Raw genomic sequence first — 15,802 nt, forward strand, 5'->3', positions numbered from 1 at the left:
GGAAATTTGAATTTTGACGGTAAAAAGAAAGCCCACTTGGGTTATCTCTGCTAACTTAAGAAAATGGTGGGAAAGAAAGGACACTTGGGCTGCCTCCACTAACCTAAGTCATCTGACCGCCACCTCTTACTAGGAAGTGGTGGGAAGAGAACTTGACCTGGCTCGACATAAGTCTTTATTTTGCATGCACTATTTATTTAAACAATTAGAGGCAGTACTACCATCAAGTGTAGTCGCCATGGGGTGCAGAGTCCAACTCACCTAGTACACAGTACTGCCACCAGAGGGCACTGTCGTCCGATCTGTGATGTAATCCAAGATGGCGGTCTGGGGTGGGGGAAAATGGTGGGAAACAGTGTGTCCACCACAAGGTCTGTAGTCCAAATCACCTAGTACACAGTACTGCCACCAGAGGGCGCTGTCATCCTACCCATGACATCACCCTAGATGGCGGTCTCAGGGAAAAATCGTGGGAAAACAACTCGGGCTGCTGGCGAGAGGAAGGAGTGTACTTTATTTATTTTCTAGCAATTTGTGTAAGGACGGATTTCACATAGATTATTTATTACACTGACACAAAGCACAAGTTCTGTCATGCTTGGGGTCATGCCACACAGCCTACAGACCTGAAAACTACTCATAAATTACCGAAATAATGCATATATAAAGCTCTGCCAACACGCTCACAACGCTTGAACTTCCGGAAATAATGTAACTTCAAACACTCATTGCACATAAAAACACTTTCGAACTATCGTCAACATATTCAACACTTCAAGGGTGCGTGCGAGTCGACGCCACCGCGAGCCACCACCAGACGCGTGCGAGTCGACGCCACCGCGAGCTACCACCAGACGCTAGCCAGCACTCTCACGCCTCTGCTGCCTACAGCAAGCAGGTGGAAGTCAGGTCATTTTCGTGTATACAGTTAGAGTTCTTCGAGTGTTATACTGAGGTCACAGACCTCCAAGGCACGCTCACGCCAGTCCCATACGCAAGACACCTCTGGACAGCACGTGTGTTTGTCATTGCTGATGCAATACTTGTGGATACTGATGTCACAGAATAACACAGGGTGCATTGCTCCTAGCGATCCTAAAGGGACATGCGAGCTGCATCTAGCCGTGCATGCATACCCAGCGTGGCTGACACATTGCTGTGAAATGTTCATCCTGCTGTCAATATACGCCTCATAAACGTTAAACGTTCTCACCACTAAAAGCCTTAATCGTGTCTGTGCATGCTCCTGAAAACACCATTAATCATAAAAGCACTCTTGTTGTTTGGAAAGAGAGTACTGTCTAGGTGCAGGTGGGAGGAAATCAGAACAATTATGAAAACAGAATTCAAAGCACTATCTTGCAGAAGAGAAAAATGGCGCGAATTTTCGGTATCCTACAGCTACAGGTCTAGAGATGTCCTAATGACACAGTGGCGGATGAGTGACTGCATTCCCTCCAGAGACGGATGGTCTGCATCAACTTGTCTTTGAACACTTGCTTTCTCAGACCTTTCCAAGGATACTTTGCCTCCATCTTGCTCGAATCAGTTTGTAGACTTCCTACGTACTGGCACAAAGGATGTCTTCTGAGTGAATTGGGCATTATGATTGGCTCTTATCGAATTTACCCTTTGAATTACTGATGCCGCCGGTGTGGAAATACCGTCCGTCTTTTCTTTCTTTCTGCATATGAGACTTTCAGCGGCAAATAACTATTTTACACAGATCGCGATATTGCAGCGACAATTAAACCGTGCAAAGTGCCTCTGCATATTGTCATATATGGAGAGACTCTCACTCAATTACACTGCTCTCCCACTGAGGACAGGAGCCTGAATATTAGAGCATGAAACCGAACTCCAACTCAGCAATATATCACCGCATACTGTGTTGATGTAATAAACACATAATTCGTATCCTGCACTATACAAAATCACCTCTTTTACATCATTCGTACATATACCGTGAAGACAGACAGTACTATATATACTCCTTGCAGCACTAGATATTTCCCTGCTAGGCTGGCGGTCATCCACTCCTGACGGGTAACCAGAGTGTCCCCAGAAGACCAAAGTCACTCTCAGAACTGTTCTACAAATTTGGGCTCATTTTCCCTCGACACAAACGTGTTACTGCTTCTGGTCTAGACCTGCTTGCGTGCTTGCTTTTCCACACCCATCTGTAGACTATGGGATTACAACAACACATATATTTTCGCATGGTTTGCCATAATATTATACCATTTCCGCGATACATCTCCATATCAAGCACACAGCAGTATCTTACTGATCACTCGCACAACATAATACCAAAGATATAGACTGGAAATTATTCCTCTACAAACCCCAAACTTTCGCGAGGTGGAGCATGCTCTAGACCACTGAGCAACTAGAAACTTATCCCATCTGCGAATACCTTTAAGTGAGAACTCGAAACAAATAGAGGAAAATGATATTTCCACTCACAAATAACGATGTCGGTGATGTAACAGATTCCAAATCATCCCTATAATTTGCAAAGTCAACTGATGTGTTTCTCATGTCTAGAGAACCAGCAAATGTGTCTTTCAACTGCTAGATACAAACACAGTCAACCAAACAATTTACATGGGAGGGAATAACGGTCCAGCGCAAACACAAGTCCATATTCAACCTTCTCAAATTTCCACTTGATCACGAAAGCTATCCAACACATACTAAGTATTAGTTCGCTATTCGGTCGTGTAGAGGACAACACAGTTAAGTCAGCTACACTCCAACAGGCCTCTCAATTCGGACAGCTCCTACTGTTAACAGGGAACATGAATCATTCCCGCACAGGTCACTGGCGCTACAAACCAAGCACACATAGAGAGATCCGTCCTAGGAAAAAAAACGGCCTCATATATATTTTATTCCTGTACTTACAACTAAATGTTATGATTGTGGTCTCAGTTGAACGATATTCGAAAATGAGCAAAGTATCAGAAATACACCCTGCTGACGGTTGTGGATCTGGAAATAGAAATATCTGCACCATTCTTATGACCTGACATACTCTTCCCTTTGCTATCACAGTGCTCCACATCAAATCCGTGCATTCCTTACAACTGGACATAGTTATTTCCTTTGCACATGTCGGAACACAAACACACACTTTATAATCCTAATGCTGAAGGTGAACCTATCACGCATCCCCTACTACTAAGTACAATACTTCGCCAATAAATGATTGCAGACGATACAAAATAATACTGAGAGTAAATCAGCGATGGGCAGACATGTCTCATAAGAGCGGTACCACTGTGTCTTAGAAAGAGAGATTTAATAGTCTTACAAATAGCCAGATGGTAAAAAATTCGATCGCAACAACTGCTGTATGCTACTATAACAAGAGGTCTTGGTTGTAGAGTTGCACACAAGTATCCATGTTAAAAGCTATACTGGCTTTATAAATCGATGTATGGTATTACCTCCGAATGAATTAGTTTTTCCAGACAAATACTGAGACGGTGATCATAGGATTGTATATTATCAGACCAGCAGTCCGGTTACACGTAGCCCACGACGCAACCTCGTCATAAAATCGCTAATTTTGAAAGTGATTCGGCTAAGGAACGTGGTATGAAACTGCTATTTGCAACTCCCTCACGCCGCTAGATATTTCTCCAGTATTTGTAATGTATTCTGTCTCGATACCATGTCAGAGGTTCTGCCATATATCCACCGAGTTATAGGCGACTACTGATTAAGAAGGATCACAAACAGTATTAGATGGTTTGCTGATTGAGGTCGTAAGAAACGTACACTAGCATTTCAGATCTCTAGTGTTAAGCTATCCGCTAGAAATGATGTCTATGATTTGGAATCAAGTCTTTCCATTCAACTACATACCTGCATTGGATCCTATGGAGAACACCTTTAATGAGTACAGTCACAACTGAATCATATTTCTGGTACTCTCATGTTTTGAAACGAGTCACCTTACTCGAACGTGTATGCACTGCTGCCATTAAGTCGTAATCGAGCTTAAGTCGGAGGAAGCCATATCCCTCACCTTCTGCAAACCGTCTAGAAACAGAGCGACCTGAGTTAGTGTGACGGGACCGTATTTTCACCATTTGGTGGAAACGGGCGCATTGTGGTACTCCTGTACGTACAGATACTACACTACGAAGCAGATCCGCGTCCCTCAGGAGCCATTCACGTCCATCAGCCCAACAGACTGTACCATCCAACTGAGAAAAATTACGTGCTATAAAAGCTCCACTAACTTCATCCAATATAGAACTCGACAAGATTTTTACTACATCTCTCTCCTCCTTCGAGGTCTGTGTCAAGTTCTAAACTTACATTAACACATTCTGCTCCATTGCTTCTATCAGAAAACTAGACATTGCACAGTATAAGTCATGTTGTTACCATAACACACGGGATGATTTTAAATAAAAGACAGTTACAACATAAGGAAACTGTTGGCGGCTTTGTGGAGAGTTTGCAAACTGTCACAGTGACGGAAGAGCTGATGGCTCTGCATTCCATTTCGAATGATTCCTCACATTGCAGTCATGTACGTGATCGCTGTTTCGGTGCTATCCATTTGCAGGATGTTTTTTCCTTCCACCATAACTCTTTCTCCAACTCAAACAAGCGATGTCAGTCAATCATTATGTGGTAACCAACAGCCTACTAGTGGACGGATGGGATGGAAAAGACACCATCGATGTACTCTAATAATAAGCATTAAAGTTGATAGGGCGAACAATTTTACCAATTTTACAGTAATTTCAACACCTAGCAATGCTGCAACAGCATGTTTCCCAATTTCAGTACCATAGCTAACCTGTCCCCTCTCTGCTTCTCGAGTATCATTGCGAATGTAGATAGATGGCTATGCAGTATGTCGACTCAATGTTAATTGTCGAAAACATACGTGATCAAAGTATACCAGACAGCGCTCTACATATTTCTATCACCTTGAGCATAGTGCTTAATTTACGATCTATCTCTATGCTGATGAGGGTCACAGAGCATTCTCGCAGTCTTAGAGTAAAATTAGAGACTGAAAGACTCCCTCACACTGTCATTGACCAATAAGCCCTGCAGCACCATTACTGATTTAATATGGAACTGACCAGAAGCAGACCGCTACATTCCATATGTCTCGTGAATAAATGGAGCTAGCCGAGTCCTCGCCCATCCAAGAACACAAGATTTCTCCAGATGCATCCATGTAGAGGAGCTTAGCACCAACGGCCATTGTAGTCGAGCGGTTCTAGGGACTTCGGTCTGGAACTGCGCGACCGCTACGGTCGCAGGTTCGAATCCTGCCTCTGGCATGGATGTGTATGATGTCCTTATTTTAGTTAGGTTTAAGTAGTTCTAAGTTGCAGGGGTCTGATGGCCTCAGATGTTAAGTCCCACAGTGCTCAGAGCCATCTGAACCATTTTGAGGTTAGCACCCCTTATCGGTGTATGGTAACAGATTTGTAAGTGTTGTGATGCAATAATAGATGGTTAAGAAGAACAAGAAAAAGGTGATTTTTATCCATGATAGAGCTCCAGACGGTTGGAGTTCAAATCATTTTACATATATCAACAACCCTACCAGCTCTAAATTATTGTTCTAGGATCTAGGATCAGTACCTGGAAGGTGTTGGTAAGAGAGAACATAAACTTATGCAGTCCTAGGGCTACAACGTTCCGCACATAAAACAGGCTATAATGTTAGATCGCTTGAGTTTCTGACCTATCAGTCATGAGGAATGTAGCACTGTTAATATAGCAATGTAAGAAATATATTTCCAGCTCGTGATGTACATCCTTCTTGCAGCTTTCTCTACGATAAACTATGGTATCGAACGATAAAACGAGAAAACTACTTCCTCAAAACAGCGGCTCTGTGTGATAAAGCGTCCACTGTTCACATCGAATCACGGCTCAGAAATTATACTATGCCCACATCATTTCTATTTAAAATGATTGTTAGTAATGGGGAATACCTCGACAAGGAAACAGATAAATACATAGCAGCGAAATCCAAGGATTCAGACACTGGCAGGAATAGTTACAGAATTAGTGGTGATAATCTGTTAGAACGAGGAAGCAGAAGAAACGGGGACATTACACAAATTATATGGACGAACATGACAACTCCAAATTTATATCAAAATTTCGTACTAGGAATGAGAGGGGAGCAATACTTGAGTTCTGTAATAAATTTCAGCTAGTAATAGCGAATACTCTGTTCAAGAATCACAGGAGGAGGAGATAAACTTGGAAAAGGCTGGGTAATACGAAAATCTTTCAGTTCGATTACAGCGTGGTGAGGCAGCGAATCCGAAATCAGATTGTGGATTGTAAGAAGTACCCTAGAGCAGATGTAGACTCACATCATAATGTAGTAGTGATGACGAGTAGACTAAAGTTTAAGAGATTAGTAACGAAGAATCAATACGCAAAGATGTGGAATACAGAAGTACAAAGGAATGACGAGATACGCTTGAAGTTCTCTATGGCTACAGATGCAAAAATAAGGGGACATGTCTAAACAGAACTATTACAAAAGTTGGAAAGAAAAGCATATGTACAAAGAAGGTAAATGCCAAGAATAACAGAAGAAATACTTGAGGTGATCGATGAAAGAAGAAAATACAAAAATGTCTTGGGAAATCCAGGAATACAGGAATGCAAGTCACTGGGGAATGAAATAAATAGGAACTGCAAGGAAGCTAAGACAAAATGGCTACATGAAAAATGTGGATAGGTCGAAAAAAACTGATTGTCGGAAGGACCGACTCAGCATATAAGAAATTAAAAACGAAGGCGGTAACATTAAGAGTGCAATGGGAATTCCATTATTAAATACAGAGGAGAGAGAGGATAGGTGGAAAGAACACATTGAAGACCTATTTGAGGGGAAGATTCGTCTGATGTGATAGAAGAAGAAACAGGAGCCGATTTAGAAGAAATAGGGGATCCACTATTAGAATCAGAATTTAAAAGAGCCTTGGAGATCTTAGATCAAATAAGGCAGCGGGTATAGATAATATTTCAGCAGGTTTTCGAAAATCATTGGGGGAAGTGGCAACAAAACCACTGTTCACGTTGATGTGTAGAATGTATGAGTCTGGAGACATACCATCTGGCTTTCGGAAATATATTATCTACACATTTCCGAAGACTGTAAGAAGTGACAAGTGCGAGAATTATCGCACTATCAGCTTAACAACGCATTCATCCAAGTTGCGACAGGAATAATAACAGAGCAATTGAAAAGAAAATTTAGTATTTGTTAGATGACGAACAGTTTGGCTTTAGGAAGCGTAAAGGTACCAGAGAGGCAATTCTGAAGTTGCGGTTGATAATGGAGGCAAAAATCAAGACACGCTCATCGGATTGTCGACCTAGAAAAAGCGTTCGACAATATAAAATGGTGCAAGACGTTTGAAATTCTGAGAAAAAAAGGAGAACCTATAAGAAGAGGGGAAAATAAGAGTGGACGACCAAGAACGAAGTGCTCAGACAAAAAGAAGAGTAAGGCAGGGATGTAGCCTTTCGCCCCTACTGTTCAATCTGTACATCGAAGAAGCAGTGATGGAAATAAAAGAGAGATTCAGAAGTGGGATTAAAATTGAAAGTGAAACGATATAAATTATAAACTCGATGATGACTTTGCAATTCTGAGTGAAAGTGAAGAAGAATTACATGATCGGCTGAATCGAATGAACGGTGTACAGAATACAGATTGAGAGTAAATCAAAGAAAGACGAAAGTAATGAGAAGTGGCAGAAATGAGAAAAGTGAGATTGATGGTCACGAAGCAGATTAAGATAAGGAATTCTATTACCTGAGCAGCAAAATAACCAATGACGGACAGAGCGAGCAGGATTTCGAAAGCAGACTAGCACTTGCAAAAAGGACATTAGTTTGAGGAAGAAATGTCTGAGAATGTGAGTTTGGAGCACGGCATTGTATGGTAGTGAAACATGGACTGCGGAAAAACCGGAACAGAAGAGAATCGAAGCATTTGATATGTGGTGCTACAGACGAATTTTGAAAATTAGATGAACTGCTAAGGTAAAGAATGAGGAGGTTCTGCGCAGAATCGAAGAGGAAAGGAATATGTGAAAAACACTGAGAAATAGAAGAGACAGGATGATAGGACATTTGTTAAGAGATCAGGGAATGACTTCCATGGTACTAGAGGGAGCTATAGAGGGCAAAAACTGTAGAGAAGACAGAGATTGGAATACATCCAACAAATAATTGAGGACGTAGGTTGCAAGTGTCACTCTGAGATGAGATTTCCACAGGAGAGGAATTCGTGGCTGGCCGCATGAAAGCAATGAGAAGATTGATGACTTTTGTCACCTAAGTGTATTTCATCATTTATATGTTTTACTGAGGGACGTGGGGTCAGCATACCGCTCTCCCAGACGTTGTCAGCGTCTCAGGCTTCGGGACTACTACTTCTCATTGATACAGTCCGCCAGGAATTCATCTCCTTTGCCAACATTTTTGTCTCGGAATAGCACTTGCAACCTACGTCGTAAAATATTTGCTGGATGTATTCCAATCTCTGTCTTCCTCTACTCTTTCTACCCACTACAGCTCCTTCCAGTACCACGGGGGTTATTCCCTTAGGTCTTAACCGATAACCTATCATCCTGTCCCATATTCTTGTAAGTGTTTGCCATATATTCCTTTCCACTCCGATTCCACAGTGAACCGCTTCATTCCTTACCTTACCAGTCCACTAAATTTTCAACATTCTTCTGTCGCACAGTATCTCAAATGCTTCGTCTCTCTTCCATTTCAGTTGCCCCACAGTCCATATTTCACTACTGTACAATGTTGTACACCAGACGTACATTCTCAGTAATTTCTACCTCAAATTAAGGCCTATACATGAAGCCAGTATACTTCTCTTGGCCAGGAATGCCACCTTTGCCACTGCTAGTCTGCTTTTTACGTCATCCCTGCTCCGTACATCATGGGTTATTTTGCCGCCTAGGTGGCAGAATTCCTTAATTTCTATCTCATGATCCCCAAATCCAACGTTATGTTTCTCGCTGTTCTCATTTCTGTTGTTCCTCATTACTTTTGTCCTCCTTCGATTTACTTTTAATCCATATTCTGTACATGTTGGAATGTTTATTCGATTCAACAGATTTTGTAATTTTTCTTCACTCTCACTGTTTCTCAGTCTTCCCCATTGCAGTTAGAGACGCTGAACTCTCAGATAGTGAGTCAATATATCAGCGCTAAATTACGGTTAACAACACACTTAAATCTGCAACTGATACCGTGACTTTGGAGGTCTCGTTGCATTCTAGCAACAGCAGGTGCTTTTCACTAAATCAGCGGGACAGTTCCTGCTTCTCTGACTTATTTATCAACAAGTAAGGTTGCAGTATGTTGGGCAGGCGGAGAATGGTAGCGAAATGGAGCCTGGAGACGACACAGGGAATATCGCTGGACAATAGTGGCCCAGGAGGCCAAGCACCCTTATGTGACTGGATGGAATGGGCGCCATTACCGTGTGTTTCTGTTATGAGCACAGATACTTGTGCTGCCAAGAGAGCTAATAAGTACAGAGTTCAGTAGACCAGAGAGCGTGCAGATACGAAAGAAATTAAATGTAACTCAACATAGAACTGAAATGCCATCAAAGAGGAATTTTCTAGGGGACTGTATGTTTGTCTTCTAGCGCGAGGAATGAGGGCGTTACAGAATATCAAAAGAGGTTTTTACCAAATATGATGGTTTCCCAGAAAGAAGCGCACAGCATTTTTTTTCTTCAAAATTCTTTATTGAACATAATAAAAATTACACACACGGAAGAATAGTGTTTTATCTACACACCCTATTTTTCACGTAATCTCCATCCCATTCTGTAGCCCTCCTCCAGCGCTAAACAAGAGCATGTATGCCCTGTCGGTACAAATACTTCTCCTGGTGCCGGAGCCAGTGTTTCACTGTGTGAATCACCTCCTCATCGTCCTCAAAATGTCTTCCGCGAATAGCATCGTTTAATGGCCCAAATAAGAGGAAGTGGGAGGGGGCTAAGTCAGGGCTATAGGGTGGAAGGGGTAACACTGTTCAACCATGTTTTGCGATGTGTTCAGCAGTCCTCAGACTTGTGTGGGGCCGAGCGTTATCGTGTTGGAGCAAAACATCTACTGGGTTGACATTTTGGAAAAACGGGACTTCTGCCAGATCTTCATGTCGTTCACACACGATATTTCGACTGCGTAACTCGCTGTCTTATTCAGGTGCTATGCGAGATTGGTCCTTGGGTGGATCAAGTCGACTATTTATGCCCGTAAGGTGCTGGGCGCTCCCTAGTCGGTCCGCGCCGTATCGGGTGTTCCCCTCACGGTCCGCGCCCGCCAGACGCGGCTTCCATGGGCAATTCTGGTAGCTGGTGTTCCCACTGCCGTACGCGCACTGTTAGGGCGCTCTCTTGGGGTCGCGGTAGTTATCTGTAGTGTCTGGTGCTCTGTATCCTGGCTGTTTCCTTGGTGTCCACTTCTGTTTCTTGCTGGGCGCGTCGTAACTGGTCCGCGCCGCGTCGAGTGTTTCGTTCGCGATCCCCACTCGCCGGGCCCAGCGCCCATGGTCCCCTCTGATCGCTGGTGTTCCGACAGCTGTCCGCGCCCTGTGCGGCCGTTCTCCGGGGTCGTGGTCGTTGTCTGAGGCGTGTCAAAACTGGTCTGTAACGTCTGATGTTATGTCTCATTGCTATTTCCTCGCTTTCCACTTCTGTCTCTTGCTGGGCACTCCGTAATCGGTCTGCGCCTCGTCGAGTGTTCCGTCTCCAGTCCGCACCCGCCAGGCGCCGCGGCTCCAGGTGTTCCCTCTGAGCGTTGGTGTTCCGACCGGCGTCCAGGCCCGACTTGGACGTCCTCTAGGGTCGTGGTCGTCATCTCGGGAGTGTCAGGACAAATCTGCAGTGTCTGGTGCTTTGTCTCGTGGCTGTTTTTTCTGTCCCTACTACTGGTTCTTGTGAAATCTCCATGTGTTTTGCGTTGAGTTTTCATACGTTCAAGAGCTGAATGGATCCCAGGTCATGCTGAGCTGGTCTCCAGTGTTACGGTTGATGAGATTCCCCGTGAGCTTGATGGACTCTTTTATGACACTGTCCCAATATCTAGGGGTCTGTGTGACAATCTTGGTGTGAATGTAGTTCATCGAGTGACTGAGCTCTATCAGTGTTTTGCTATGGCTGATATTTTTGCCTGTCTGGGTCTGATGTTCCTTGGTATTCTTTACAGCTGATGTCCACAATCCTGGTGGTCTGGCCAATGTATGACATCCCACACTCCTGTGGTATATTGTAAATGCCTGGCTTCCATAACTCTAGTTCGTTCTTTACATTCCCCAGCATTATCCCAACCTTACTGGGTGGGCAAAATACGCTCTTGATGGCATGTTTCATGAGAATTCTGCTGATCTTAGCAGAGATCGGTTGAGTACATGGCACAAGTATGCCACCCTCTCCGTCTCTTCTGGTTCTTCTACTGGAATCTGTGGTTGACTGGCAGATCGAAGTGCCTTCTGGAAATAGAACACATACAGTCGGCGTTCAGCAAGAATGGATTCTCATCTACAGACATCCAGAAGACACTTTGACCTGCCAATCAACCACAGGATCTAGTAGAAGAAAAAGAACAGGTGAAGAGGATGGTATAGTTGCCATATGCTGGACCGATCTCTGATAAGATCAGCAGAGTTCTCATGAAACATGTCATCAAGAGTGTATTTTGCCCACCTACTAAGATTGGGACAATGTTGGGGAATGTGAAGGATGAGCTGGGGTTACGGAAGCCAGGTATTTACAGCACAGCATGCGAGTGTGGGATGTCATACAGCGGCCAGACCACCAGGACTGTAGACATCAGGTGTAAAGAACACCAGAGGCACACTAGACTCAGACAGGCAACCAAATCAGCCATAACAGAACACTGTCTAGAGCTCAGTCACTTGATGAACTACAATTGGGAAAGTGTCATGAAAGAGTCTATCGAGATCAAGATCACGGAGAATCTCATCAACTGTGACACTGGATACCAGCTCAGCACGGCCTGGGATCCGGCCATGAACTTCTTAAAACTCAATGCAAAACACATCGAGATTTCACAAGAACCAGGAGTGGGGCCCGAGAAAACAGCCACAAGACAGAACACCAGACACTACTGATTTGTCCTGACACTCCCGAGATAAAGACCACGACTCTAGAGGACGTCCACGTTGGGCCTGGACGTCGATCAGAGGGAATCATTGGAGAGGGAACACTCGACACGGCGCGGACCAGTTACGGAGCGCCCAGCAAGAAACAGAAGTGGAGACCAATGAAACAGCCAGATTACAGAGTATAAGACACTACAGATGAATACCGTAACCCCACAGATCGGCCGAGCCGTAGGCAGACGGCAGTGGGAACACCAACGACCAGAGAGGACCATCGAAGCCGCATCTGACACTGGAGGGAACACTTGATGCGGCGCTTACCGACTAGGGAGCGCCCAGCACCTTACAGGCATAAATAGTAGACCATTCTCGGGTTGCACCTGAAGAAGACAGCGAATTACACTGTCGAAATATCGTGCGAGAACGACCATAACATAGTGCAGAAGTCCCGTTTTCTCAAAATGTCAACATATCGCCGGGAAAGCCTGAAGAATTACATCTCCTTGGTTGCTGTGGCTCTGAAGTCGCTGGAAGCGCGTCTTGAGTTTTGTTATTATGTTGTCATATGCTTCTGAAGTAATGTTACACATCTTGGCATCACATCAATGATAATCACACCTTCACAGTCCCCGAAGACGGTGATGATGAACTTACTGGTGGAAGCAGTTTCCTTGCATTTTTTTCTTCCATAAGGAGTATTAATGGCGCCAATCGTTTTGTTTTGGGCTCAAAATGGTGAACCCAGGTTTCATCACCTGTCACAAACCGGGACAAGAAGACCTCTCCCTCAGATTGAAATCGTTGCAACAAATCAGGACAAAAATTTTTTCTGTGCGACTTGTGATCCACCATTAGACACCACGCGATCCATCTTGCACGCACTTTTCAATAACCGAGAGTGCGGATAACTGCATCCACATTTCCATTGATGATTGACAGATGCAGTGTCAATTTCCGAGTCTAATGCGTCTGTCCTCGCGAATGACATCAGCTCGCTGCAACATGTCAGGTGTGACAGCCCTATTTGGTCGCTCTGACCGCTGCAAACCGCGAAGCTCCGCCGAACCGCCTTCTCAAGACCTCACCGTCTGTGCCCAGCGACTAACTGTACTTCTTTCGACAGCAGATGAGCAATAGAATTTGCACAAGCGTTTGTGAATATTCCCCACAGTTTCTTCTTCTACAGTGAGAATTTCAATGACTGCACGATGCTTGTAACGTACATCACCTAGAGACGCCATTGTGAGACTGTCCAGCAGCTACCCTATCTGTCGATAGAGAAGGAAACTTAGCGTGCTCACTCAGGGGACTTCAAATAATACATACTTAACGTTTCACATTCGTAGCATTGTTTTCGGCTGAGAAAAAAAATGTGATGCATTACTTTCTGGGCAGCCCTCATAACTCAGTTCACAGGGCAAAACACCCAAGGACGCTGGCCATATGGATGGACACAATCATAGTAATTCTGCAGAAGGCTGGTGTGAGACGCTAGGGTGCTAGGTTCGAAGGAGACACTTTGCCGCGAGACATCAGGGGAGGTTATTTAAAAGTATGGTGATACTCTGGGCTTGAGCAAAAACGATAGGAGTCAGTGGGTAATACTGCACGTAACGCTGAATTTTGGCTTCAACCTGGGCTGTAAATACCATCGACAGAGGCGGGTATTCATACGCACCACCGTGAAAAGTTGCTGTCCCGAGCACAACAACTGGAAGTCACCAATACAAGCAATGAATGCCTGGTAAACTACGTGCAGCAATACACGTCAGTAATAGTTCACCTGTCAACGCTCTGTTTGTCTCAGAGCAATACCTAAAATCCAAGAAAAACTACCCTGAGGTTTTCCATATCACAGTGGGCTTCATAATCGTTTCAGTTTAATCATAATTATTGAAACATATTAACATAATATATATTCTGTTTATATATATATATATATATATATATATATATATATATATATATATATATATGGCCGTTAACTGAACTTTGTAAGGGCCTAACGCTGAGGAATTCGCTCAGCCTTCCGGGATTTATCAAATGTAGACAGGCACTACCTTATATAAACGCTCAAATAACTCTGGAGTTTTTCGTCTTTGGATTTATACTGTCAAAGCATACAACTTTTGCTCAATACAAAGAGTCTACTTCTGAACTTTTCTCATCGAATTGGTAGAATTGTATAATCAAAAATTTTTGCCGAATGATGTTTGCGTTAATAATGTAGCAACACATTTTTCTTTGCGACTGTCTAGCTTCAGCTTCTGTTCTGTTGTGGGGGACATTTTCTTGTTTGTTGTCAAGTGAAGACCTGTTTTAATGCACGTGTTCCTGGTTGGCAGGGCCCGTACGCTGCGGACCTCTTGGAGTTCGGCGGCTGCGACGATGGGGAATACCGTGGCATGACAATCAATGTCTCACTGGTCCTGGACGAGGAAACCAACGAAACCACACACAGAGGAGACATCACAGTCTTCTACGACGTTTTTGCAGACGAGAACGAGGTACGTCGCTCAGCTGCATCCACTGCTGCAACCATCAGCTCTGAAAGAAAGCATTGAGACACAGGCTGCCCTACTCGTCAACGAGTCCTGGTTCAATACGTTCTTCGCCATTATGCACTGTGAAATCGTTTACAGAAGTACACAGTTTTTCAGGTATAGAGGGCGTCCCGGGAGGAATGGTCAACATTCAGGGATATGACAGGAATGCTGGTTTGAAGCAAAACACGTTCATATGGACATATGTCCTATTGCGAACGGTTTCCGAGATTGAACACACTTACTGTACGTTAAGGAAAGATGTAGAGCAAGAAAAGCGAAAAAAATAGAATTTTTTATTCTTTAATTTGTTAGATTGATGCTTTAAGAATGACATCTCAGAGTTTCATAATCGACATCTGCCTAGAAACAAATATTTTTTTCATAATGTTATTTGGCCACCGGCGCCGGCTACACTCCCTTTTTTTCCGTGCTACGAATCATATGTTCTGTGTAGTAGACATTTTTGTGTTAATTTTTCGATCACACAATCGAAAAGAACTGCAGATGTATTACGTAGAAGGCTGTGAAGGAATGAACGGTAAGAAATTAGACGATAGAAAGCCACTGGGAGGCGCTAACAGACTTGCAGATAAAGAAATCCACACGTTAAAAATGTATCATGGAAAACCCATCAGGGACAATGCACTTAGCGTGAAAACAACGCAGTAAGCAGCGTGGGCAATATTCTTTCACAAACTTTGCACTGAAGAAAGTCGTTAGTGTAGCACTCCCCTGTGATATATCACGGTGCAAATAACTTCAGGCAGAAGTCAGTGGAAAGACATACACCTATAAGCATGATTTGCTACTTGTTTTAAATGTTATAATGCCAACTTTTAGATACCTAGCCAATCCTTAACTGCAGAAAAAATATGTAGATGGGGAAACACAAGTATGAATGAGAGTTCAATCATCTTTTGTGCAAAAACAGTATTTATGTTTTTAGATGTTGTAATACAAGCTGTATATGATGCGTGTCTGTGTTTAATAGTGGAAATGTAGGAACGATTAAGTGCCTGCAGAGATTAGGCTTCCATCCAGGCGCATTCACACTGAAGATACTCAAAGGGATCGGTGAAGCA

General features: G+C 43.6%; 1 protein-coding gene across 2 annotated transcripts in view; it reads left to right on the top strand.

Moving 5' to 3' along the window:
* The window catches only part of LOC126337037 (uncharacterized), a 132,288-nt gene that overhangs the window by 23,371 nt on the left and 93,115 nt on the right, over positions 1-15,802 (top strand). For both annotated transcript variants that reach the window (XM_050001340.1, XM_050001342.1), the window contains exon 2: positions 14,520-14,681. In XM_050001340.1, the coding sequence (XP_049857297.1) occupies positions 14,520-14,681 (162 nt within the window). The remainder of the gene's footprint in view (positions 1-14,519; positions 14,682-15,802) is intronic.

This window comes from Schistocerca gregaria, chromosome 2, assembly GCF_023897955.1.
Source record: "Schistocerca gregaria isolate iqSchGreg1 chromosome 2, iqSchGreg1.2, whole genome shotgun sequence".
Taxonomy (NCBI): Eukaryota; Metazoa; Arthropoda; class Insecta; order Orthoptera; family Acrididae; genus Schistocerca; species Schistocerca gregaria.